This window comes from Podarcis cretensis, assembly GCF_951804945.1.
Source record: "Podarcis cretensis genome assembly, chromosome: 9".
NCBI classification, from domain to species: Eukaryota; Metazoa; Chordata; class Lepidosauria; order Squamata; family Lacertidae; genus Podarcis; species Podarcis cretensis.
In genome coordinates this window covers 39387233-39413455 of record NC_137178.1, presented here as the reverse complement: position 1 = coordinate 39413455, position 26223 = coordinate 39387233, and the positions used below count along the sequence as shown (strand labels likewise).

Sequence of the window (26223 nt, the reverse complement as noted above, 5' to 3'; positions counted from 1 at the left end):
CTTAATGCCAAATTAGTCTTTTAGGTGATTTACAAAATATTTTTTTAAAATTACACATTATAAAATACACCACAAAACAATCCCATTAAAACATTAAAACCTTTAATCATTAATGTTGGTGGTTAAAATATGCAATGAAATAATCCTCAGGTACACTGTGTCATGTATTTTCTCTAGGGTCCTCCGGCCTCTTGATTTAATTATCTCTCTAGCTTGTTTAGCAACATGAAGTTGTTTCTGGTTATGGCCACATTGTTGCTGATGTTCCTCTTTGTTTATAAAAATAACTAATGATTATGGATGTGATTTCCTTCTACAATCCCAGGTGGGCTCTTGTTTAGGAATGCTGTGGTCACGATGATAATCTGTCATTCTGGAGCTGGGTGGCAGAGGCACATGCATCCCAGGCAGGATCAGGGCCCCCTGAAGGTAAATCAGCAGTCTTAAGTCATCTTTGGAACAGGAGACTAAGCATCTCACCAGAAAAGGATGGCTTCTCAGGACAAGAGGGAAAACAAATGGCTGATAATTCCAAGGGAGGTTAATCCAATAGCAGAGAAATGGATCAAAGAATATGGAAGGCGGTGTGACAAAGCTGGGAAAAGAATAAATGGGTTAACCTTGAATTAGACTACCTGTGACCTGACAGTTCAGTGCTCAGGTGCACTGAGTCCTATGCTAGCACAGTGAAAATGATCAGTGTGCAGGGAAAATGTTGATTATGAAAATACATTGCATGGAGACAGACTTTAAATTATGGGAGTATGAAAATCAGTTTGTGTGTGCATGCACACATTTGCGAGTGTGTGTGTGTGAGAGAGAGAGAGAGAGAGAGAGAGAAAGAGAGAGAGAGAGAGTATCATCTTGCTATTTTTTTCTTGATTTTAAAACATTCTTCTCTTTTTTCTTGAACAGACCTCTGGAAATTTACATTTGTTCATGACACAGCTGTGCAGGCTCTGATTCCTTTAAATCTGTGTGCTGCAACTCAGTAATTCCCAACCCCTCTCCCTCCCCTCAAAAACTAAAAAAACTAAAAAAAACTTTGCATGCTTCTGGCACACCCTTGATCTACTTTTTGTAAATTACAATTAATTATATTACTGTACATACACCTGAGCAATGCAGGCCATTATTTATTAGTTTACTGTTGCTACTGCATAGTCAGAATACACTGGTTTAAACAGAATTGGGGAAGTTAATTATCACAAGCTTTAGTTTGCTCTAATAATAAGTAACCAGTTATGGAGAGAAACTGAACATAGGTGTAATATTTTATTAAGTGGTAGGAATTTGGGCATGTAGTTGAATTTGCATTGCAGAATTTCGAGGGACTGCCCTAATCTGTTTCCCGGGTTGTTCCAACCAGTTCAAGAGCAGTAAAACAAGGTTATGTAATTGACATGTGATGTAGCCTAAAATAGTGAGTGCAAACATAGGCTGCTGTTGCTGGGCAGTTGGCAACTGCTTTGGAAAAAAACCTGTTCACTGTATAAGAGAGAACATTTTAAAATCAAAACGTATAGCTCAGTTTTAAAAATCTCACAAAATGGAAAAGTTTGTGGACTCCCCCCCCCCCAGTAAAATACAGTGAGGTTTTTTTAAAAGCTTGAAACAACAGATGTTGTCAATTGTGCTTTGTTTTAAAAATGATGAGTATTAATATTGAAAGAGAGAAATGGCATGATCTGTCTATGTTTTAAAACATATCACTTGCTGAGGGTGGGCTTGCGTTGTACCTAATACTGTTAAAGTGAAATATTATTTAGCAGTCATGTTTCACCACTTAGGAGATTGCAGGCATGCGGTGATATAACAGCACTGATTTAAGTAAGTGAGGTATTGACTTGAAAGCTGCCAGGAAAAGTTGTATTTCACATGCAGCTGGGTGAGTCGAAAGGAAAGGCTGCTGCTGAATTATATGATTTTTGTTCTGCAGCAGTAAAGACTGCTTCACTGAGCTTAAGGCAGAGAGGGGCAGATCCCTCCACTACAGAGAAAGGCCTGTTTGAGAGCTAGATTTCCAAGAGATGCGTCCTCCCTGCCCCCAGTCGCCTTTTCCTCATTGATTTTCCACAGCATATTTTCATTCCATTCCACTGGGCAAATAATTAAAACAGCCAGTTTCAGAAGTGAAACGAGACCCAAAATAAGTATGTGAAATTAATGTAGCCAAGGGGCTGTTAATAATGTTTATTTATGAGCATGAAGCAAGCTTATGAATGTGAAGGAAGAATCTGGCCTTGGTTCCATCCCTCTGTAAGTTAGGAAGAACAATCTCTGGAACTGAGTTTCTTAAAGCCCAAATGAAAAATCACACAGGTATTCATGGCATCATTTCATTACATTGGTATCATCAGAATAAAACCCCTTTTTTAAAGTTCAACACCCATTCTAGGGATGTACTAGGACCTAGGTAATATATTCCCAAAGTCCAAATTACTTAATTAGCACAATATGCAGAAACATTATCCTAGCTCTGAAAACTCTACATTTTGTAGCCATTTTGTCAAGCCACATCGCGGCTATTAACACATACCAAAAGCAATTCATTCAGCATAAGGAGCAGTGGATTTTATATCCTGATTATCGGCTGTTGTGTGACTGCCTGTGTTGTGGTTGTCATTGTCTTGGTCCACTCAAGGGTGATGTGGATTTTGCTGCAAGGGATGGGAAGGCAGGGAAATTAGGCTGCTATGCTTCGTATTTGATTTACTGCAACACGAAAGGCTACTTCCCAACAGCCTTGTTTCAAAGTTTCTCATGGGCCTGTTGGAAGGTTAGATTTGATTACTTTGTGTCTTTAAAATGAACATATCATAAAAAGTGCATGGGTAGATGTGATGTTGCATTTTAACAGTTCAAATAAATTCAGTTTTTTGAAAGTTGCCCCCTAAAACATACAAGTGTGGGGGGGAACACAGTACAAACCAAACCTGACTGTTTCTTTTAAGCAAGAGCAGAGTTCTTAATTGCTCATCTGAGAAAACCTGGTCCGTAAATTTTGAATAACGCACCTGACCAGCTTTGTGGTTCTGGTGCAAAGAAAGGGTCCTCTTTGGTTGATGTGAACATAAGAACATTCAATCTGGATCAGACCAAAAGCCCTTTCTAGTTCAGTATCCTATTCTCGCAGTGGCCAACCAGGCGCTTAGGGGAAGCCCCCAAACCAAATATAAACACAACAGCTCCCTCCTGCTTTTTCCCAGTAACTCCTTTGGTAACTTCTTTCCTTAGTAGGCATAGTACATTCAGAGGGTTGTACGCCATGTGTCCCTTGCACCAATGGATGGGCACCTTTGTGCAAGTGACTACGGACCCAGCACAGACTGCTGTTTGAGGGTGGGGGGTGTATTGCTGATGCCTCTGCATCACCTGCTTCTGCATCACTTCCCTTACTGTTGTGGTGGAGGATCCCCAAACCCTACAGTGTTTTCCTTCAGGGAAGGAACAATCAGAAACTCATACCTGCATTCCTCTAGCTGGAGCATACCACATGTTGAGTTCCAACCCAGGGCATGCAATATGGCTGAATTTTGTAAACTGGGCTTTTACCTTTTGCAGGTGGGACTTGATTAGCAACAACACAAGTATTTATTTATTTTGCAATATTAGGGTGATTCCATTAGCCTCAATTTATTCTGTAGTGAATGATTACTGTGCTTATTTTGATCACCTTTGGTAAAACTCCAAAAGGCTTTGGTCAGCATGAATGTGACTCTTTTCACACGCATGCACAACACACACAGGCACACTCCCTAGTCTTCAGCTGATCCATATAGATCAGCTGAAGAGGACACATAAAACACACAGGGAACAGACAGACAGACGCACTCTCACACTCACGGATCAGCACTTCCTTTTTGCTTATCAGATCACTCATCTGATGAGTGAGGGCACAGTCTGTATCTCCAGCGTGGCACTGGACTAAGCAGAGAAACTGAAACCTCTGTGCCTGACCCAGCACCACGATGAGGATAAAAAATGCACCACCTCTGCTGCTGGCGCTCTGTATTTTCCTCCTCAGTGGTAGTGCCGCCACCAGAAAATTAGATCAGGGACTGCCAGACCACCAGGGAAAGCTTTCTAGACTAGATCAAGCCTGCAAGCCAGCAGTTCACCACCCCTGATTTAAGCTTTAATTGAACTCTCACTAGCCAAGCTTTTTGCATGTCTTTTGCCATTTTGACCCCATTTTGTACAGTTTGCCCTCTGTATCCTTGTGTTTATAAACCTGTTAACTCAGAATAATGCTTTTTTGCATTTGATAAAGTGAATTCTAGTCCGTGAAAGCTGGAACTCTAGACTATATATAATGTGTATTAGCCTTTATGGCACTACAAAGGTCTCTGTTGTTTTTGCTACCTCTTTGGAAGTTTTTACTAAAGAAGTAACTTTCCTGATTTTATGCTCTTCATTTATGAATTCTGTTCTGCTCTCTTGGGTATTGTGCTGAAGGGCTCTTTTCTTTTAAAAATTGTTTTATGATTTAATGTGGTGTGCTGCATCAGGTGCTCTGGAGGGTTTGTGTTTAAAAAGATGTAATAGTAGATTGTAAACAAGGGAGAAATCCCTTCTTTCATCTCTAAGTCTTTATACAGTTGAATGCAGCAGAATATAACTTTTTTCTTTTTCTCTTTTTGCTAATGCAGGGCAACACAATTATTTATGTGCTGGACGGAATGACTGTATAATTGATAAGATTCGAAGAAAAAACTGTCCAGCTTGCCGATTACAGAAATGTCTTCAAGCTGGAATGAATTTGGGAGGTAAGCATATATCACTACTAGATACTCACTGAGAAAACATGTTTTAAACATGTCTGTTCTTAAACTGGTATCAGCTGGATGGTCTCAGAAGTTTTATCCTGAATTACTCAACTAAGAAAGAAGTATTATACAAAAGCTACTAAAACCCTATTGTCATTCTAGGGTTTTTTCCTTTTTTTGAAATATGTATTTTATAGCTCAGAATAAGGAAGGTGGGTGTTAGATGATGACAGTAATTTTAGTAGAGTTTCACACAGCTAAGAAGATTAAAGCATCAGGAGTTGTGCGGGTTTTTTGGTGGTGCTGTGGGAACGTTCCAAAAGAATATCAAAATAGAATTAACTGAAAGAAAGTTCAAGCTATGTGTTATCTGCCAGATTTCCTGCTAATTTCCAGCCTAGTAATATATATATTTATATTAAAAATGGGCAGAGTGATCCAAGAGGGTGGGGAGAGCAAGAACCAAAGGCAGACAGACCACATCTTCCTAGGCTTTTGCCGGGCTTGTGCTGGCGGGTTGGAAGATGGTAGTGATGATGGTGGGTGTCCCCCCCCCCTTTTTCCCCTTCCAGTTCCTTTTCTTTTTGTTATTTTAAAAGTAGTTTTGTCTCTCATTGATACCAATGGGAGAGAAGCAAACTTCATGTGTAGCATAGTTGGTTTTCCTGTTGTTGGGTATGTCAGAAGGAGAGGACTGCGGGATCTTTGCTCTCCCTCTTCCTTCCCACACACCCTCAACGTGCCTATGGAAATCCTTCTCTTTTCCCTTTCTGACATCCGAGTCAGAGATGAACCAACTTTAGGTATTCCCACAGCCACAGAAAGGGGGTATCAGATGTCAAGACTCTGTCTCTGAAGGTGAACCTCTCTGTCCGTCCTCTGAGAGGAGGTGCTGACGGTTTCTATGTACCCTGTTGTTCATTATTAAATTGAGTAATTGCTTTTAGTAGTATAATTTCATACCTGCGCTATCAAGATACAAAAGTCCATTTCTAGCCAGGCCTCTCATAAATGTAAGGTTTCAAGTTGAGCTGGGCCAAAGTATCACCAAAATATTTTCGTGTGTGAGGTGAAGAAGGTTGTTCGGTAGAAAAGGTGTTCTGCGTACCTTTGTTATTTTTGTGGGTGTTTAGCCACTCAGTCGTTTTTACCTGCCTTCTGTGTATCTCTGAGCAGGGGGAAGTAAAAGGACAGCTGTCGTCCAACATATGTCCAACATATTCTAATATATTTCTAATTATAACTGATTTCATAAATCACCTCACTTGTAGGGACCTCAAGCAGAAGGAAGCATGTCCCCAAATCGCCTAAGCAACATCTCTTTTTGTGTTGCACTGCAACCTTGCAGCACAGCAAGGGAACAAAGGAGCAGGTCCTTGTGCTACCGCAGCAATGCAGTTGTGTACTTCCTTCCTCTTGCTCCTTGCAAAGATCAAAGCTCACCCAATATGAAGAGCTTTCTCCCTTTACAATGTGTCTGTGAAAGGGGGGTGACTTCTCAGCCAGCAAATCTTTGTTTTTACTCCACTGCAGAAACTGTAGTGAATGGAGGCTTAAGATGATGTAATCAGTTTGGAAACAGCATTTCACGGACAGAATGCCCTCTGTCCTTGAATATTAGAAGCAAATGACATGTAAAATCATCAGCAGCATCATCATTAACCTGCATTTGCAACAAAACATATTTATGCTAAATGTATTCCCGTGGTGGGAACCTGTAGCTGGCTAAAAGAAGAATGATGGTCAAGGGTAGAAGCGGCGGGGGGGACGGGACTTACAGAAATTGCCATTCTGTTGCACAGGAAGGAAGGAAACTAAAGACTCCAGGCAGGAATTGGGAGGGGAGGGTGAAATTCAGATGAAGAGCAGGGACTGGCTCTTGGGAGTAGCAAAGTTCAGCCAGAGGGAACAGTTGGGTGTGGAAGCAACCAGGCGTGGGGGTGGGGAGCTGGAAGGAGGATTGGCCAGTCTTAATTCTAGTAGAGACTAAGTTGTTTCAACAAAGTTAGCAGGAGGGTGCAATGAAGGTGCTTACTTTAGCTACGGGATAGTGCCAGAGAAATAAAGGAGGGATGAAGGATGATGCAGAAAGATGCTTCTTTAATATTAGAATGTTTGCTAAACCTGGAATATGGTTTTAAAGAACAAAATATTTCAATTGCTCACATAAATAGCTCATTTCTAAATTTTATTGATGAAGTGTATCTTGTTCCTAAAGTAATCCAGAAAATAACTTAGTCTACATCCGGCATTTAATTCTTTTAATTAGTTCAAATGAACTGTGAATCTGGTGAATCAATCTATCTGATTCACTATTTTGGTCAGTATGGTTAGAGTATGATAACTTTTCTAGATTTAGCAAGAAATTTGTGTGCTATTATCTAAACTTAAGATAATGTTTAGTTTCCATGGAATAAGCTGGTATCAGTGAGGAGAAGAAAAAGACCTGTAGCCTGGTATGTACTTAAAGAGTGTGTTATGTGAACTTTAGTGCAAATTGCATCAGATTTCATTTGAGCACTATTTTTAAAAGAAAATATTTGATTGACTTCAGATAAGATCAGCAGGGTATTCTATGTTTTTGTAGAATTTTGCTCAATTGTTTGTTCTTTTAATGTGAGATTTATATTGCTAAAGTATAGGGAACCTGTGTAAGGTTTTCTGGATGGGAAGAGCATTACAGGATTTCATGTTGGAATCAGTAAGATATCTCCTCAAAAAACAATGACCTCTAATTTACCTACTTATCTTCCATATTGTCTTTTAAGGTGTGTTTACTCTGGCCTATAATGTAATCTAAGAGGTTCTGTAGCCCAGAGCCAGACCACCTATGGCCATGAGCTTGTCGGTTTTCATAAATTAAGCAGCACCTGGCTACTCTTAGAAGAAAGAGCTGCAAGTAAATCCAAGTTGCTAACAGCAGTTGAGTTGGTGATTTATTATAAGGTGTTATCTTGATATATTCTTTCCTCTAAGTTACTGCTTGACATCCATACCTGCAATTGTTCCCCAACTGCGTTTTTGGCTTTTTGGGCTAAGCATGGCTTGGTCATCCTCAACCCATCCTATTTAGGACACTCGAGACTTAAATTGTTCCATTCAGGAAATAGAAGCCCACTTATCTTGTCACATGTATGTCCTAGATAATTGGATAAATTATTTGATTTGGCGTCTATAGTGTCAATCAGAATTTGGTCGGGCAGTTTCTGACACACAAACCACCACAATGTGTTCCAATTAGTTCTTGCAATGTGTTCCAATTCCTTGGTGTAATATACATTATCCACCGGGCATCCCAGCTTGCAATGTACAAGGCTGTTTGTGTAGACCCATTTGACTCTGAGTTCAGATCTGAATCAACCTTGGTTACCCTAATGGACAACCTTTATTGAGGTCCCATCAGCATTATACATTTAAAGCAGTATCAAATTTTTAAATAGTTTTTAAGGGGGCTGAGGTTTCTTAGGCCCTGTTTCCTTCATAGAGCTGCAATTTCCAGGGTGCTTTAACAGACAATACCTCTTTTCAGGAAAGTCTAGAAATAGTAGCTTGGGGGCAGGGGGGAAATAGTGGTTCCTATGCCCAGGCAATTGGTCAGTTACCTGCTCTGGACAGGATGCACTCTCTCTGAAGGAACAGGTACACAGTATTGAGGTGCTTCTAGATGCATCTCTGTTTCCTGATGCATAGGTTGCCTCAGTGGTCAGGAGTGCCTTTTATCAGCTTTGATTGCTAAGATAGCTACGACTGGTTTTGGTAAGATAGCTGTGACTTGGTCCAGGCATTGGTAACGTCAGTATTGGATTACTGTAGCATGCGAGGCTTCCCTTGGAAATAGTCTGGAAGCTGCAGGTAATGCCATTTTCAGGGTTTTGCTCCTAGCATTTAAGGCCCTGCACAGCTTTGGGCAAGGCCACCTGAGGAACCACCTTCCATCATCTACCCCTCCTGACAATAGTATTCTTCTGATGGGGCCTTGTTAAGAAGGGTAGCTGGCAACAAACAAACAAAAATAGGCTTTTAGTGCTGCAGCTCCAGCTCTCTGAAATCAGATTCCTATCGAAACTAGACAAGTAGCTAGCATTCTTGCTTCTGGGTGGCATCTGAAAACCTTTATTTTGAATATTCTTTCCTGATTTGTAAGTCAGCCATTTTATAGTGTACATTGAATTTGATATTTTAAGACTTGATTTTACACTGCTGTGTATATATTTAGTTCTTCTATACATTCTGATATTTTTATTGTAAATGGCCGGGAAGCCATTTATAAATTTAATAATAAATAATAATAATAATAATAATAATAATAATAATAAATATTCTGTCTGTGAAAGGCGGAACAACAGAATCAAAAAATGTATGTATGTACGTGTGGGTGTGTGGACACATGAGGTTTTGCTAGCAAGGGTACAGAAGGACACAATATATATAAGTAGGCAATTTACATTTATGGATCTCTTCTTTCTCATATGGTTTGCTGGAGTTCTGGTTTCAACACATCTGAGTAAGCAGTGCAGGATCTTTCTGAGTGGAAGTACATGTCTATGTTGGTTATATATTATGATCTCTTTCCACACTTATTTTTCTTTTGTTGATTACATCCCACTCTGAATAATCTATAGAAAAGAATGTGAGATTATCCTAAATAGATAGACTCTAATTTTCTTACCCATTACTTCCTTGTATATTTCCTTCCTGATAAATTTAGGAATGTGTTGAGAGTCAGACCTCCCTAACTGTGCATCTTAAAGCTAAGAAACTGAGACTTGCATAGCCAAGCATCTCCTTGGAGCTATTTCTTAACAAGCATCTTTTAAGATGTTGACTGGAGAAAGTACCGTATTTTTCGCCCTATAGGACGCACCGTCCCATAAGGCGCACCTAGTTTTTGGGGGAGGAAATAAAGGGAGGGATTTTTTTTTCCCAGGCGCGGGGCTGGGGCAGGGGAAGCCTGAACTTCCCCCGACCCCAGCCCCCAGAACAGGCAACTCTTCGCAAGCCGCGGGAGCCCAGCGCCAGGCTCCCACGCCTTGCGGAGAGCCGCGCAAAGTCTGGGAAAAAGTGCGTCCTATGGGGCGAAAAATACGGTAATGTGGGAGCCAACATCTGCCCTGAATGAGCCTATAGTCTCTATTTCTGAAGAAGCCCATCATTGGGACTAGATGTTCTGCTCAATATGTATTACTTTGGTCTTCCTTCCATACGTTAAGATCATGCTAAGACATCCTGCTCAGAGTGCCATTCTCATCATATGCAAAGCTCATTGTCTCAAGGAGTAAGATGCTCTCCATAGGATAGCTCACCAATCTCCTCCTCTGCTATGCACTTGTTTGATAAGCATTTGGATACATTAACTATTCTTATTTGTTGTAGCATTTTTGGAAGTTCTCATTCATCTCTAGGCATTTCAGAGATCTGTCCCTTCAAATTGTTTAGAACACTGTGTGTGGTGAAGCCTTATAAGATCAGTGGGCACCTTCCTCTCTATTCATTCAAGGGACCCCTGACCATTAGGTCCAGTTGTGACCGACTCTGGGGTTGTGGCGCTCATCTCGCTTTATTGGCCGAGGGAGCCAGCGTACAGCTTCCGGGTCATGTGGCCAGCATGACTAAGCCGCTTGTGGCGAACCAGAACAGTGCACAGAAACACTGTTTACCTTCCCACCGGACTGGTACCTATTTATCTACTTGCATTTGACTTGCTTTCGAACTGCTAGGTTGGCAGGAGCAGGGATCGAGCAACGGGAGCTCACCCCGTCGCGGGGATTCGAACCGCCAACCTTCTGATCGGCAAGTCCTAGGCTCTGTGGTTTAACCCACAGCGCCACATTAGGTTGTGGCTAATGTCTTCACTTCTCTGTCTTGAGCACCCTTTCATGAGAAAATCAATAGGATAGGGCAGAAACATAGCCTTGTGACCCAGTGGTGTTCCTTTAGTCCAAACATTCTTCCAGTGTCAAGTCAATAAACATTCATCTGACCTTCATGGTATTTTGATCTACATTCTAATGTGCGTGTTTCCCCCACACTACTTTTTTTGTCACATTGTGCACATTTTGCTTCTTGTTTCTTCAGCATCTCCAGAAGTCATTCTTCACGATGCCCAACTCCAAAGTTCTTGTCCTTGCTATTTCTTAACTTCACTAATGCAGCCTTCACTTTCCCTTCCAAGTTTCCACGTCATCATATTGACTGCATCCAAAATGATTCTGCAGAAATGAATAATCCAGTCTGCTTCATTGACAGATGCAAACCTAATTTTAAAAAGAGGCATAATATACACAGAGCGACATTATCAGTTTTTTGCTGCCTTTCTTCCAGTAAAATATCAGTTAAGGTAAATGGAGATATAAGGTTGGCAATTTTAGTACAATGGAAGCCCTGCAGACACAACAATTTCTGTTGGATACCAGCGCTTCCTTTCTGGAAGAGAAGCTATATGATGACTCCTGAATTTGGCATCTGCACTGCATTAGTGCTGTTTCCTTTTCAGAATTCTACTTTCATGGTTGTTTTTTTAAGGGGGTGGAATCTAGAGTTCTTTGTATACCCATAATAAGGTCCCTCAATAACCCTATTCAGGCAACCCGACTCACAAGTTGAATCAATGCATGGGGCCATGCCGATTAGACTAACCCTCGATCTGTCTTGCTCTGAATCTCTCTGCTCCATGGCACCTGCACAAATGTATTCAGAAAGAAGAAGCTTCACAAATACAGCTGTATACACTTAGAACTCTTATGCAAACTGGAGCCTTCTTTGAAATCAGGGTCCCGGGTTCAGTAGAAGCCTTCACATGTACAAATGTGCACATTAAGCAGGGTAAAGGTTTCGTCTCTGCAGACAGTCATGGAGCGCATGCAGACACCTGGGGAAAATCCCAAACTGGAGCACCCAGCATCAGGGGAGGACTAGCTAGTGTGGCCTGGGCAAGCATGAGTTGGGTGGCCTGAACAGGACTAATGTCTCCTAGCAAAGCAGTAGTTGTGCATTTGAAAAACAGACAGTTCTTCAAGACATTCCTGTTGAAATATTCTCAGAGTTGAGTAGTAATTTCATGCTCTTTATTTCAGCTCATAGGAACAGTGATTGAATTCCCCCCCTCCCCAAACCTCAGGCTTTATATACATTATTTACACAATGAGTACCTGATTGGTTGATTATGTTTCCCTTCTGGCACCTGATTGGGCTGCTGCTGTAGGCCAATCAGTTGTTGCATCCTAGTATCCTACTGGCCTAATAGGCTGATTAACTTCATCCTGTGGTCTGATTGGGCTGCTCCTGCAGGCCAATCAGGTTATTGCATTCTAGGATCCTACCTGCCTACTGTTCTAGGATCCAAGCTTAGTACATAACACCCATGTATTGGGATACATCATGATCTGTGTATCTGAAAAACAAGTATGTGTCAGGAAGATCCTGTATATTGGGGCACATCTGGAACTTCCAAACTCAGTATGTATATAACCAAGGCAGTGTAACAAAATACCTTAGTCTAAAGTGCTAGAAAAAAGAATTTTTACTGATTTAAGCATCTCAAAAGTCTGGGCACATCCGGACTCATTTAGAAATGTGGAGAAGGGTATTTCTAGAGTCTCCCTTAGAAACATAGAATTGTCCATGTTTTGTGATTTATTCCTGCCAAATATATGAGAAGAAAATATATACACCAGATCATACCATTTATATGAATGAATGAAAGCAGCAGAGAGTAGAAATCATTCATGACTGTAAGGCCGGGTGACTTAATCCATTTGTTTTTCACAAGATGCAAGGGACAGGTTCTTCATATGCACATGCTTAACATACAACTGAACAATTTTCAGGGATGCTCAATCTCTATTAGGATAATTGTCTTCCAAATATGTATTCACATACAGTGCAGTGTAAATAAATTAATGTAGCAAATCTTTTCTTTTAGTTGGCACAGAGTTAGAAAAACATTGATAGCTGCTAATTCTTGAATATCTGTCATTTTATGGATGGATGTCTTTCCAGACATAGTTTTGCATATTTCTCAAATCCTAACTTTTGCCTAACTTTTTTTTTATATATAACTGGTAAGGTGAGTGGAAGATTGGAGAAGGGTGTGGTCTGCAGTCATTTGGACCCCACCTGCTCCAACCACATATAAATAAACAAATCAATAAATTAAAAACACAAGGTTCATTTAAAAAAATACTAACTGATCTTTCTGGTTCTTACTGTGTTAAGTCATTGTGACCTGGTTACTATTCCCTTAGGTGTCATTCATACTATTTTTTTATTGAAGAAAGCTGATAACATTTTGCTAACATTCTTCCCGTATTCCCCCCTCCCCCACAGCTCGTAAGTCAAAGAAGTTGGGCAAATTAAAAGGGATCCATGATGAACCGCAGCAGCAGCAGCAGCAGCAGCCGCCACCCCAAAGTCCAGAAGAAGGAACGACGTATATCGCTCCAGCAAAAGAACCTTCTGTAAACACAGCACTTGTTCCTCACTTATCTGCAGTTTCGCCGGCACTTACTCCCTCGCCTGCTATGGTCCTTGAGAACATTGAACCTGAAATTGTATATGCTGGGTATGACGGCTCCAAGCCAGATACGGCAGAACACCTGCTCTCCACTTTAAACCGTCTTGCTGGCAAGCAGATGATTCAGGTGGTAAAGTGGGCAAAGATACTTCCAGGTAAGGGGGCTCCTCTAGCACATCCCTTTAATAAGGGCCTCGTGGCTTTCAGGCATGCCCTGCCCAAAAGAACTTGGTAAGAATACTTTCCCTGTATCAAAATTTAATTAATAGCTTCCTCTGAGGAAGCAATAGTCCTTTGTGTGTGACCCTGCTTGTGTCAGTGAATAGAAATTCAAACTTCCTTTCCCAACAATGCATGCATGTGTTTTGCATAAGCTATTGCCTAAATAAAATTAATATTTGTTTAGAACACATGAAAACATAGCATCCAACTGCTCCAAGTTGGACAGAAACCCAACAGCCATTCTTAGGCCTTCTCCCCCAGATATATATTGTTTCATTATTATTTTTTTAATGGGCTCATGAGGACCTTGACCTGAAATTATTTCAAACGAGAGAGGCTTAACCATGAAAATTGTGAAATGACAGTAAGGACTTAAATTGTCCCTTCCTAGAGAGAGCCAGTGTGGTGTAGTGGTTAGGAGCGATAGATTCATAATCTGGGGAACCGGGTTCGCGTCTCCGCTCCTCCACATGCAGCTGCTGGGTGACCTTGGGCCAGTCACACTTCTCTGAAGTCTCTCAGCCCCACTCACCTCACGGAGTGTTTGTTGTGGGGGAGGAAGGGAAAGGAGAATGTTAGCCACTTTGAGACTCCTTCAGGTAGTGATAAAGCGGGATATCAAATCCAAACTCTCTTCCATATACTGGCTGGATTTTGGATTTCCCTCCATTTCCTTGGGATTAGGGTACAAAGTATGTCAATTACGCATGATGTTAGCCATGTAGTTTTGCCATTAAGGATGGTTTGTGATGGAAACTAGCCAGTGTGGACGAAAGGCGATATGGATCAGGACCATAGTGTGTTAGGGCAGAGGGCTCTGCCCTCCCCACTCATGCGCTTGGCAGTTGAAATTGCAAGTGCAGAGGGCCCAATCCAGATTGGATCCATAGCAGGGCAAAGGGTAAAAGACACCCCTCCCCACATACTTCCTTGGATTTAAGGGTGGAGATAAAGTCAGATGCAGTTTGGACCCTGGAGGGCGTGGTTTCCTAGCAAGCCTGAACCTCAACACCTCTCTCTAAAAATTAATCACTGCTGCGTCTTCAAAACGTAGCATATTTCATTGTTAAAAATGGATGTGGATAAACTGCCTGCACAATGGTGTTTTGTTTTCCATACTTATGATGGTGGTAAAGTAGCTCACTGATCTATTAAATGCTGTTTTTGATTTGTTGTTCTGTTCTTCAGGTTTTCGAAGCTTGCCTCTTGAGGACCAAATTACTCTAATCCAATATTCTTGGATGTGTCTATCGTCATTTGCCTTGAGCTGGAGATCATACAGGCATACAAATAGCCAGTTCCTCTATTTTGCTCCTGATTTAGTCTTTAATGAGTAAGTTATCTGTCAAATATTTGCTTTTACAAAGGAAGAATAAATAGAGCACTATTAGATATGCAGAGATGCAAAGGCCGCAAAATATGGATGCCAATGAAAGAGAGCACAGGAAATATCTTTCTGAGAAACCTTCCTCCTACCCATCCATTTGATCCGTATCTGCCATTGTATCGGATACTGTTTCCAAAGCATTAACATTCCATTGGCTTTGAAATGTAGCCGATATGAAACCTAGATTAACAGAAAACATCATTCTTCCCTTCCCTGCGCCCCCCCCCCCCCCGCCTTTGGTGCCTACTGTAGTTTGAAGGACTCTCTACCTTTCAGTATACAAAAACACCCATACTGCTGGTTTTTCTAAGCACATTCACAGAATAGTTATTTTGTATACAGCTAGCAGTTTGCCCAGTGTGTGTTCATGACGATTATAATTCCTTTTCTTTGCAGCCTTGAAAGAAACCAACATGTTTTAACGAAGCATTCCTAGCTTCATATTATAGCTATAACTGCTGGGGGAAGGGAGCCATTCCATGTCTGCTTTCATTTCTGTTTTAAATTCACCTTTAAAGCCTTGCCCATGCTATTCTCCAGATTCTTAAGGCTCTCTGTCTGGCATGTGCCCTTTTGCTGTGTGTGTTGAAAGTATTTGGAATGTATTAAACTGTTACACTTGCATATTTGCTATACCGTTGCAATATTGTTATTTGTCCTGTGATACATATGCTATGTGGGTTGCAGTGGAACACTACTGCTGTAAATGTTTTCTTCTACAGACTAGCAGTTCAGTTCCCCCCTGAGCTTCATTTGTGGATAAAGTAGCATGTAAACCAGACTGTCCCAATGTAGATAGCAAAGTAGTCCCCATAATCTCAGCAGCTCAGTCGGTAGAGCATGAGGCTCTTAATAATATTTTATTTATATCTCGCCCTCCCCAGCCAAAGCCGGGCTCAGAGCGGCTAACAACCAATTCAAAATCGAATTAATGGCAACCATTGGGCTAGAGTGCTATGAGGATTACCGAAGGAGGGAGTCAGGCTGTGCCCTGGCCAAAGGCCTGGTGGAATAGCTCTGTCTTGCAGGCCCTGCGGAAAGATGTCAAGTCCCGCAGGGTCCTTGTTTCTTGTGACAGAGCATTCCACCAGATCGGGGCCACAGCCGAAAAAGCCCTGGCTCTGGTTGAGGCCAGCCTAACCTCCCTGTGGCCCGGGACCTCCAAGATATTTTTGTTTGAAGACCATAAGGTCCTCCGTGGGACATACCAGGAGAGGCGGTCCCGTAGGCCGTAAAGGGCTTTAAAGGTTAAAACCAGCACCTTAAACCTGATCCTGTACTCCACCGGGAGCCAGTGCAGCTGGTATAGCACTGGGTGAATGTGATCCCACGGCAAGAACCCTGTAAAGAGTCTCGCCACGGCATTCTGCACCTGCTGGAGTTTCTGGGTCAGTCTCAAGGGCAGCCCCACTTAATCTCAGGGCCATGGGTTTGAGCCACACGTTGGGCCAAAATATTTCTGTATCGCATGGGGTTGGACCCCTGTGGTCCCTTGCAACTCTACACTTCTATGATCTACGAACTGCAAACACTGCTGCTGTGATGGTGATCTGTATTTATGAATGCCAGATTCACACTGTGGCATTATTCACCCAAGCAGGTCCTCAAGGAGTGTTAGGCTACTTGTTCAAGGAAGGCTCATCACCACTACTCAGCCTCCTGAGGTCACACTGTTCCCTACATCAGATAGATGCTCTGTATGATGATGCTGGACCTGAAGAGTTGTTGGGTCTTTCGCCTTCTAGACCTAAGGGGGAAGGGCTCCATAGCTCAGGGACAGAGCATCTATCTGCATTGCATGCATAAGGTCCCATCTTCAATCCTTGGCATCTCCAGGTAGGGCACAGAGACAACCCTCTCTGAAATCCTGGAGAGCCACTGTCAGTCAGTGCAGGCAATACTGAGCTAGGTAAGTACAAGTCAGCTTCCCATGTTCCTATTCTGGCTTAGCTGTTTTAGCTAATTTGAAGGGAATTGAACTAGATGACCCTTGAGGTCCCATCCAACTCTGAGTCTATGAGTCTAACATCTAAAAATATTTTCTATTCTTCAATTCCTTTTATTAGCCCAAAACTGTTGGAATTGATCCTTGGCCCATATATAAACATATTAAGCATGGGGATTCTTTCTGCGACTACAAAGGGTTTGATGAAATTCACATAGGATTTTACTATTCATCAGGTTTAACTTACTACTAGTACCCCTAATAGAGTCCAATGCAGGGGAACAGTATGCTCAGATTAATATGAAACAAATAAATGGAACAGCATAGCTAACAAATAAGTGCAGGGGTTTTTTCAATGTTAGATTTTAAAAGTGTTTCCCAAAAAGTAGGTCAGAAACCAGTAGTGTGCAGCTAGTTTATTGCCTAATGAGAAGCACTGGATTTTAGGGCCATAAAGCATATTTCTGGAGTTTGGAATCAACAAATAGATATAGGCAGTGCAGCTGGCATGCTGTATTTTGAAGGGGCACTTATTTTTAGGAAACTTTTTTTGTGATGCATCTTTTCAGTTTAAATATGCTATACCGTGGTGGCACTGAAAGGCAAATCTGAAAGCAGGTTAGGCAGCTAGAATTCACATGGGATGAATAAGTGTCCTTGGCTACTGCAGACAACTCTATGTCAGTGAATCATGAATTGAAATGGGCAGTGAAGATGGGTAATGCTAAGAACCAGTCATATTTTCAGTTAAGATCCCGTACATTAGGCCTTAGTTATAGCTAGGATTTTTAAAAATTTCCTTTTCTAATTGATTTTATAAGTGTTCTGGTTAAATAACCATTCGGATGAGTGCCTTTCTATTGTGTCATGTGCAGTCACTGTGGGAATCCTTGCTGAACTTGAGAGCAATGGGTTTATCATTGCATAACACACTGTAAGGCCGCAGTTACCTCTACGTGACCTTTCAGCTATTTCAGCTTGTAACTCTTCCTGGTATCCTGAACAGCTAATTCTGTGTTAACAGTTAAGGAGGGAGAAGAGTAAAATAAAAGGCTGCGTTTTCAAGCATATCAGATTTACTTTAATTGTATAGTTTCAGAGGAGGAAAAGCTCGTTTGCTGTCATTGTTGCATTTAGCAGAGTATTATTCCACAACTTTCATAGGTCATTTGCTATATTGCCTTTCCTACTGACATTCATTTTGTTTTCGCTCTGTTAATCCCATGGGCCTAATTTTAGGAAGCCTTTTATAATCTTGTAAATATTAATAAAACATTAACACCTATGTTATTTAAGTATTTGGCCAGAGAATTTTTGCAATTGGTCTGACAGTGAGATGTATACAGTTGTGCATTTAATGAGTAAGGGTTGTAATTCATGATCTTGTTGGAGAATCAACCAAGTATTTTTGGTATACTATCCCATATTTTTTTCTGCTTCAGAAGGCCTGGACTTCATGGAAATGTGTACCAAAAGTTTAACAAGAAGTTCAGACACACACATTGGATAGATATTCTTATTAACAACTTACATCAGTATTTCTCATGCTCCTTTTAGCTAATATTTTAAAAAATCCATACCCCCTTCAGGCCTGGCTTCCCTAATTATTTTATTTGACTTTTCAAAAGGATTGAAATATTGCAACTTTTAATTATAAATCATATTTTTTGGGCTTAATAATGAAGGCAAATGGAAAGTACTTAAATTATTTTTTTAAAACTTCAAATTTTCAAAAAGAAATCACATAAAATTTCAAAGTGTCCATTTCAATTATGTGATAAGCTAGCGTGCTTGACACAAGCTTTTTGATTTAGGGTGTTGTGGAAGACAGAACACTCCTTAGGTCACTTTCAGCATCCAGACTGTTGTGCTGCTTTGTTTTAATAGCTATAAGAGCGGAAATACCAAATCTACAAAGGCATGTATGCAGAGGAAAATAGCAATTTCCATTCCAAGCTGTACTTGTCACAATCAGCGCTGCTTCCATTCTGCTGCACTTAGGCTTCCCACCAAATACTGTTATGCATCTCACTGTCTGCTATTTAGCAGAAGTTATGGATATATTTACAGAACTTACAGAACTTTTGTTCCAATGTAAAGGAAATGTCAAAACAGTGTAAAAACAAGGCCATTAATTAATGTGATGTGAAAAAATTCCATTCTTGATCAGAGAGATACATGCAAACTGATGCAATTTCCACTTCCTTTTCTGCCTTCATCAGTATTCTCCAACATCTGTAGCTGACAGCACCAATTATCTAGTGGGCTGGACATGAGGGGGAAACAGGTCCTGGACTCTGTTTAGGTTCCTCTTGGTCCATACCCCGATAACTGCTGCTGTCAGAACATTTGTTGTTGTTGTTGTTTAGTCGTTTAGTCCTGTCCGACTCTTCGTGACCCCATGGACCAGAGCACGCCAGGCACTTCTGTCTTCCACTGCCTCCCGCAGTTTAGTCAAACTCATGCTGGTAGCTTCGAGAACACTATCCACCCATCTCGTCCTCTGTCGTCCCCTTCTCTTTGTGCCCTCCATCTTTCCCAACATCAGGGTCTTTTCCAGAGAGTCTTCTCTTCTCATGTCAGAACATACAGTGCTACTAATCTTGCAGAAACACGGTTTACATACATTTGGTGCTTTATGTGGCATACTGCATCCCTTCTCCCTGGCCCAGTGCTGGTTATGTATTTCTCAGATGGAGGGGAACTTATGCTCAAGTGGTGTAGCAGCCATAGTTCTTCTGTTGCACTGGAGTATCCTTGGAGCTTTATAGGACATAATGCTTTCTGTAATACATCTTCATACGTAGTCTGTACCTGTACTGCTGTAACTTGGTGTTGCACGTGGTATTCTGTTCTTGTAAAAGTGGATATGGGGGGAATTATTGGGTTGCTGTTTTTATTTTGATTATCTATTTTGTGGTCTTTTGATTTTGTCCTGTGAACCGCCCTGAGACCTCCAGGTATAGGGCAGTATATCAACTCAATAAATAATACTAATACTAATACCAAAATACTACTAATAAAATAATAATAACTATCAAGCACACGTGCCATTGAATTCTAAGCAGACTGTTACTGAAGGAGATTTTTCCACTGCTATGGAAATAATAATAATAATAATAATAATTAAACATCAGGATCATGAGAGCATTTGAAGGTGCTGGAATATCTTTATAGAATAAATCAGTAGTATAAGGTTGATTTTCACAGTACAAGGGGGAGGGGAATAATATTTTCATTACATCTGACCACCAATTGTTGGGGAATATACATTGGGAGGGTCTGTTGCACTTAGATCCTGCTTGCGGGTTTCCCATAGGCATTTGGTTGGCCCGTGTGGGACAAGGATGCTGGACTAGCAGGGCTCTTCTAGCAGGGCTCTTCTCTGTATCAGTTCCTTGCTTTGTAGTGGTGGCTACTTAGTCTTGTGAGCAGGTCATGGCCTTCACTGTTGGAAGCTTTCTGTATGACACTCCCTCCTTGGTTTTTAGTTCTGTCTTAGTGCAAGCCTTGACACTGGCGGAGGAAGAGGAGTGCGGGGGGAGTGCACTGCCCCTGGCAGGCCATTGTGGCTGCCCCCTCCCACCCGCACTGGGTGCCCCAACCCTGCAGGTGTCACACCCCGCCCCCAGGATGGGTTCCAGCCCTGCCCCCGCATGCTCTCCGCCCCCGGTGCCAAAGCATGAAGCTCTGCTACTGAGCCTTGATCCATGGCTGGGGCCACAATATCTTACCCTGTTGGAGATGAGCCCAGAGCCTCCATAGAAGAAATGTGAAAAAAGAAAAAAAATGTCAGGAGATGCGTAGTTGTGAAAGCAGAATGGGTGGTATTTTGATGTCGGGCCTTCTTTGAGATTTGAGTGCTACAGTGGGGAAATGCTTGGTTGAGAGAGAAATGGATAAATAAGTAAACATGTTTTTTTTAAAAAAAAAACAACAACGAGGTGTGTTGCTCTTTGCCAATGACATCATGGCCACTATCTGAATAGATGTCTATCAGATTTGCATAACTGCTTTCCGTACAACACTCTTTGTTGCAATAGATAGGGAAAGGACCTCTGCATTCCTTGAAACATAAATAACAACTGTGCAGTTATTGTGTAACAAAATGATTACCTTGCCTGAAAGGTCTGAAAATGGTTTTAGACGCTTTCACAACTTGCTGCAATTCAGGTGCTGCAATTTGTACAACCCAGCTGGAGATGGGCCTTTGAGAGAATTTTGTACCAGTGCTTTCAAGTCTGTATAGTGGTACCTCTGCTTACAAACACCTCAGGTTATAAACACTTCGGGTTACAGACTCCGCTAACCCAGAAGTAGTACCTCGGGTTAAGAACTTTACCTAAGGATGAGAACCGAAATCTTTTGGCAGCAGTGCAACGGCAGCAGGAGGCCCCATTATCTAAAGTGGTACCTCAGATTAAGAGCAGTTTCAGGTTAAGAACAGACCTCCGGAACAAATTAAGTTTGTAACCAGAGGTATCACTGTAGTGGCTACTTTGAGCTTTCTGGGCACAGTTTAAGGCACTGGTTTCTATTTGTATATTCTTATGGGGATAGCATGAACATTCTTCCTCAAACGACTGACAAAAACATTAGTTTGATAGTGCTATGTAGAAGGGATGGCTAACCTGCAGCCCTCCAGATACTTGCTGAACTACAACTTCCTTCAGCCCCTGCCAGCATTACCAATGGCCAGGGATTATGGGAGTTGTAGTTTAGTGCCATCTGTAGTAACACAGATTAACCACCACATATCAATATATTTTTTATGGTGGTTGACAGGAGCGAGCCAGCAGTAAATCGCACCATGCACATTGGAGTCACCTCTTTATTAGCAAGAACAGGATCTGCACAGACTTGGCAGAATGTCAGGCCTAATGATCAAGGAACTCATCCCCAGTATGTCCCCGTCCCCCCGTCCCCCGCCCATGGATCAGTTGCTAAGACTGAAGGTACCTACAGCAGCCTAAGTCCCCTCCTCTCTGGGGTTTCTCCCAAGCAATCTGAGCAATCTGGACCTGTGTGGTGCTATCTTATCTTTTGCCCCTTTCATGCCTCTCTGGGTTCTGGGGTGGGGGGGGGGAGGAAAGCTGGTTGCAGCAGGAAAGAGAGTCACCTGTGACTCCCTACCAGCCAGACTCATCTCTGCCTTTTGCTCTCCCTCCTTTCCTGCTTCAGCTTCTGCCTCTGGTTCTGGACTCCTCTCTGCCACAGACTCTCCCAGCTCACCAAGCCCTGTTACCTCTTCACCTTCTGATACCTCCACCTCCCAGTCTTCTCCCTCTTCTCCTTCTGACAACTCATTGTCTTCACACCACCACTCCTTGAACTCTGAGCCTTCTTCCCCGGGGGTTCCCCAGCCGATTCCTCCCATCATTCCTTTGTGTCCAACCAGTCCATGACAGTGGTCGATCTCTGGCTCTGGGGCTTCATCAAGCACAATACAAGTGTTTGTATTTAAATAGATGCATTTCTTCCTCTCTGTTCTCTCTCTCCCTGTTCTCTCTCTCTCTCTCTCTCTCTCTCTCTCTCTCTCTCTCTCTCTGTGTGTGTGTGTGTGTGTTATTCTCCCCCTCTCCTAAATAACAACACTAGTATGACAGAGTGCCCAGCCTTTCCTTGTTGCAAGCAGCACTATCTCAGGTACTTTTTGGGAAAACACTCATATTTATGGTTGGTGACAGCTGGATAAATCAAAAGGCACCAAATTACAGGAGCTGAACTATGTTGCTTTATCTACTGGAAGAATCAGCTAGCTTTCAATGTAATGCATGACTTACAGCTGAGTGGGTGGTAACCATATACTCCTTCCTCTGAGACTGTTGAAGAAGTACAGAAAACAACTCTGAACATTTGTCCTTACAAACTTCCTTTTTTGCTTTCAAAACACTATCTAAGAAGTGATACCTGAATTCTAACATAAGCCTTCCTAAGAGCAAATTATTCCTGTGATTCATTCTCTTGCAACACAAGTATTCTCTTTTTTAATATCCTAGAGCTTGATCTGCTATATTTCCAGGAAAACATGTATCATTCACTATTTAGAAAATGAAATCTATTAGGGTGGCATTAATGTTGTATATATTTAGAAATACATAGTGGTTGAGGAACTCTTCTATTTAATTCTGATGTTCACTTTAATATACAAATGTCCTTCCACAGCATTAACCTGTGAACTCCTTGATAGTTCACACTTCACATCTCTGAAAGTGGTTGCATAGTACTGCACAACTAGTTTGGCCAGTCTCTTGCCTTTTAGAAATATTTTTACACTGGACTGGGATGGGGTAGAAATTGAGCAATTTGGTTGTGAAAGTTTTTCTAAGCTGATGTATATAAAATCAATAATCATTGGTTTCCTCTTATTACTTCACTTGCTCAACTGCGTCAGTTCCTCTGAAACTAAAATATCAATTGATGTTCCTTCTCTCATTCTCAACGCATTTTGCAAGCACTGTATGTTTAGTAATACTGAAGTTTTGCTCCCAACCAGGGAAAAACGTTACTGTGTTTGAAATTAAAAGTTTTTTTAAAATGTGTAGTAGCATTGTGCTACTGTTGTTCCCCAGCAACTAACATTCAGAAGAACACTGCCTGAGATATTTGATGTAACATTTAGCCATCATGGCTTGTTGCTGCTGATGGCCTCCATGAATTTATCTATTCCCCTTTTAAAGTCATCTAGTAAGTTGGTGGCTTCTAAAGGTCTGATCCTTGAGTTTTCTCTTCAGAGCAAGATGAATGAACAGTGGTGGCCAACTCCCAAGAGACTGCGATCTACTCACAGAGTTAAAAACTGGCAGTGATCTACCCCCTTTTTTGGGGTTCGGGTCAAAGTTTGTTGTTGAGTTTTTTCATGGAGGAGATAAAATGTTGAGCTTTTTGGGGGGAGCCACAGTTGTTCAGCTTCTTTGGGGGAGGCCATGATCTACCGTGATCTACCGCAGACGTCCAGTGATCTACCAGTAGATCATGATCTACCTGTTGGACATGCCTGAATTATAGAATTGCTCGAAACTGATGTGCTGTTTGAGTGTTGCCTTCAAAGTGTGTCATGAGATGCAGCACTAGACATGATTGTGTCACCAGTCTAGGGTAGGAAGTTTCCATGATTTAATATATGTCTCTAGTTCAGGAATTTTAGGACCGACAAGGACCTGTCTGGCTTAGGAGGAAGTTAGCCGATGGTTGAGTTGCATCAATACTTACAACCAAGCATGTCCTACTTGTGCTTATTTCACAATGAGTATATGGCTGTGTGATTTGACTCTTAAGTAAGTCAGGACTTGCGTAGCCTTGGGACTCTACCAACCAAGCTTGCCTATTCTTATCTGTATTCTGTCCCCTTTTTTTCCTTTTGCAGAGAGAGAATGCGCCAGTCTGCAATGTTTGAGTTGTGCCAGGGGATGCACCAGATCAGCCTTCAGTTTGTTCGCTTGCAACTTAGCTTTGAAGAATATACTATAATGAAAGTTTTGCTGCTATTAAGCACAGGTAAGTTTGCCATTCCAGTCATAATTGTCAACTGTGCTAAATTTACATATTGTTCTAAACGACTAGTCCAAATGACTCACTAAATGGTGAAAAAGGAACTAGATTGCAGGAGCCACAAGGCCTTGGTGCCAGTGTTTTAAATTAGACACCTACAGCAAATTGTTTAAAACAAAGACCAAGTGCTTCCGAGGATAACTGCTGCAATACATTGTATGTGGATCTGCCTTTGAATGCTTCAAAGTCCATTAAAAATACAGCCACTTAGCTACTAGAAGAGATTGGTTGTTGGGAACATGACATATGGGTTGCAGAGCCCTATAATATTACTCCCAGTCTGTTTCTGAGCAAAATTCAAACTGCTAGCTCTTACTGTTAAAGCTATTAAAGAATGTCTGCTCTCACACCAACCTGCTCATGTGAAGATTTCTTTTCCAGCACTACCAGCTGTGCTAAGATGGGTGGTAAGCAGAGCGAGGACTTTTGGGACAGTGACAGTTTGCTTGTGGAAAATCTCTCTCCAGGAAGGCTCACTTGGCGCCTGCATTGTTGCCTGCTTGGCACCAGGCTTTTAAAATGCTCACAGCATTTTAACTGCTCATTTTAACTGCTCTCTTAATTATTGTTTTGCTTGTGTACTTTATTATGTTGTTATTTTACTGTCAACCTGTCTCTTTCTTGTAAACTGCCCTGGTTGTTTACATGGTAGAAGGATATTCTAAGCATCTATGCAATAATATTTCTGCTTAAGTTCATCATAGATCTAAAAATAATAATAATTCAAAATGCTAGGTGCCAGGATTAAAAGGTTAAGTGCTACAGTGATCCAAAACCTAGGTCTTTTCTAGCATTAAATGCATCATAGGAAATGAATAGCCAAGAAACATTCCAAGAACAGAATGACATTTGTGGGGGAGACAGAAGGGAATCCTGCTGTGTGCATAACTCAGATTTAACAAAAACAGCGAATAGCTGTAAATGGCAGCTCAGTTCCAAATAATGCCACCCATATACTGCATTACAGTATAGATTTCCAAGCTAGTTTGATTTTATTTTTTTAATCATTTGACTAGCTGTTGGAATTTGTTTAGGAACTTGAATGATGACCACATCAAGGAAGTTTTTCTCAATTAACATTGAAGAAACCACACATTACATCTCAATTGTTTTCTTGCTTTTCCCCAGCCCACAGAGTAGGGACGTTTGCCAGTTGCCTCAGCACATTTAATAATCGGAGAAACAACTGGGCGTATGTCCAACAATCTGAAGTTTCAATTGTGTTTCTGATTATTGTAATTTTATATAATTAATTCTTTTTGATGCCAGTGTAATAATTTTCATATTTGCCAGTAAAAAAAGCATTCAGTACTCCTTCACACATTTATTTGGGTGCCAACGTCATATAGGCACATAGAAATGATCTTTATTAAAATGAGGCATGCAACGTATGTCTGGTTATGCAAACCTGAAACCCTTGGGTATTCAGTGGATCTATAAACATTGAAACCATTACACATAGAGTGGTAGGCAACCAAATCAATACTCAAGAGTAGAGATCGGTGGATCCACTCTGAATAAGACTTGGTTGGATGCTGCCCCTTGAGCACATGATGTTGGATGTGCACATGAGTGTGCAATGTCACCATTTGATTTGGACAGGGCACTGATTCATTTGCAAAGATTGTTGGGATATGATGCTTTTTGAATACATGAAGCACTAGAAAGAGAACAACAATTTTATTCTCTTCTTGGAATGAAAATAATTATTGCTGTGTGGCAGCTTTCCTAGAACGGACTCACATAGCAAGAACACCTGTCGGTGGGGGTGGGGAAATGGGCAAAGACCCAATATATGATGAAATGCCCAATGTGTAGTCAGATTAGGAAAACTGGG

General features: G+C 41.4%; 1 protein-coding gene and 1 long non-coding RNA gene across 9 annotated transcripts in view; one reads left to right on the top strand and one right to left on the bottom strand.

Annotated features, from left to right (window-relative positions):
- Positions 1-26223, top strand: part of NR3C2 (nuclear receptor subfamily 3 group C member 2) — a 135609-nt gene that overhangs the window by 97765 nt on the left and 11621 nt on the right. For all 8 annotated transcript variants that reach the window (XM_079990598.1, XM_079990594.1, XM_079990591.1 and 5 more), the window contains 4 exons: positions 4653-4769; positions 13095-13436; positions 14692-14836; positions 24202-24332. In XM_079990598.1, coding sequence (XP_079846724.1) covers positions 4653-4769; positions 13095-13436; positions 14692-14836; positions 24202-24332 — 735 coding nt within the window. The remainder of the gene's footprint in view (positions 1-4652; positions 4770-13094; positions 13437-14691; positions 14837-24201; positions 24333-26223) is intronic.
- LOC307224130 lies at positions 20771-24195 on the bottom strand. The gene is made up of 2 exons (XR_013842434.1): positions 21955-24195; positions 20771-21866 (listed from the first exon to the last, which is right to left on the bottom strand). It is a non-coding gene; the product is annotated as an uncharacterized lncRNA (long non-coding RNA).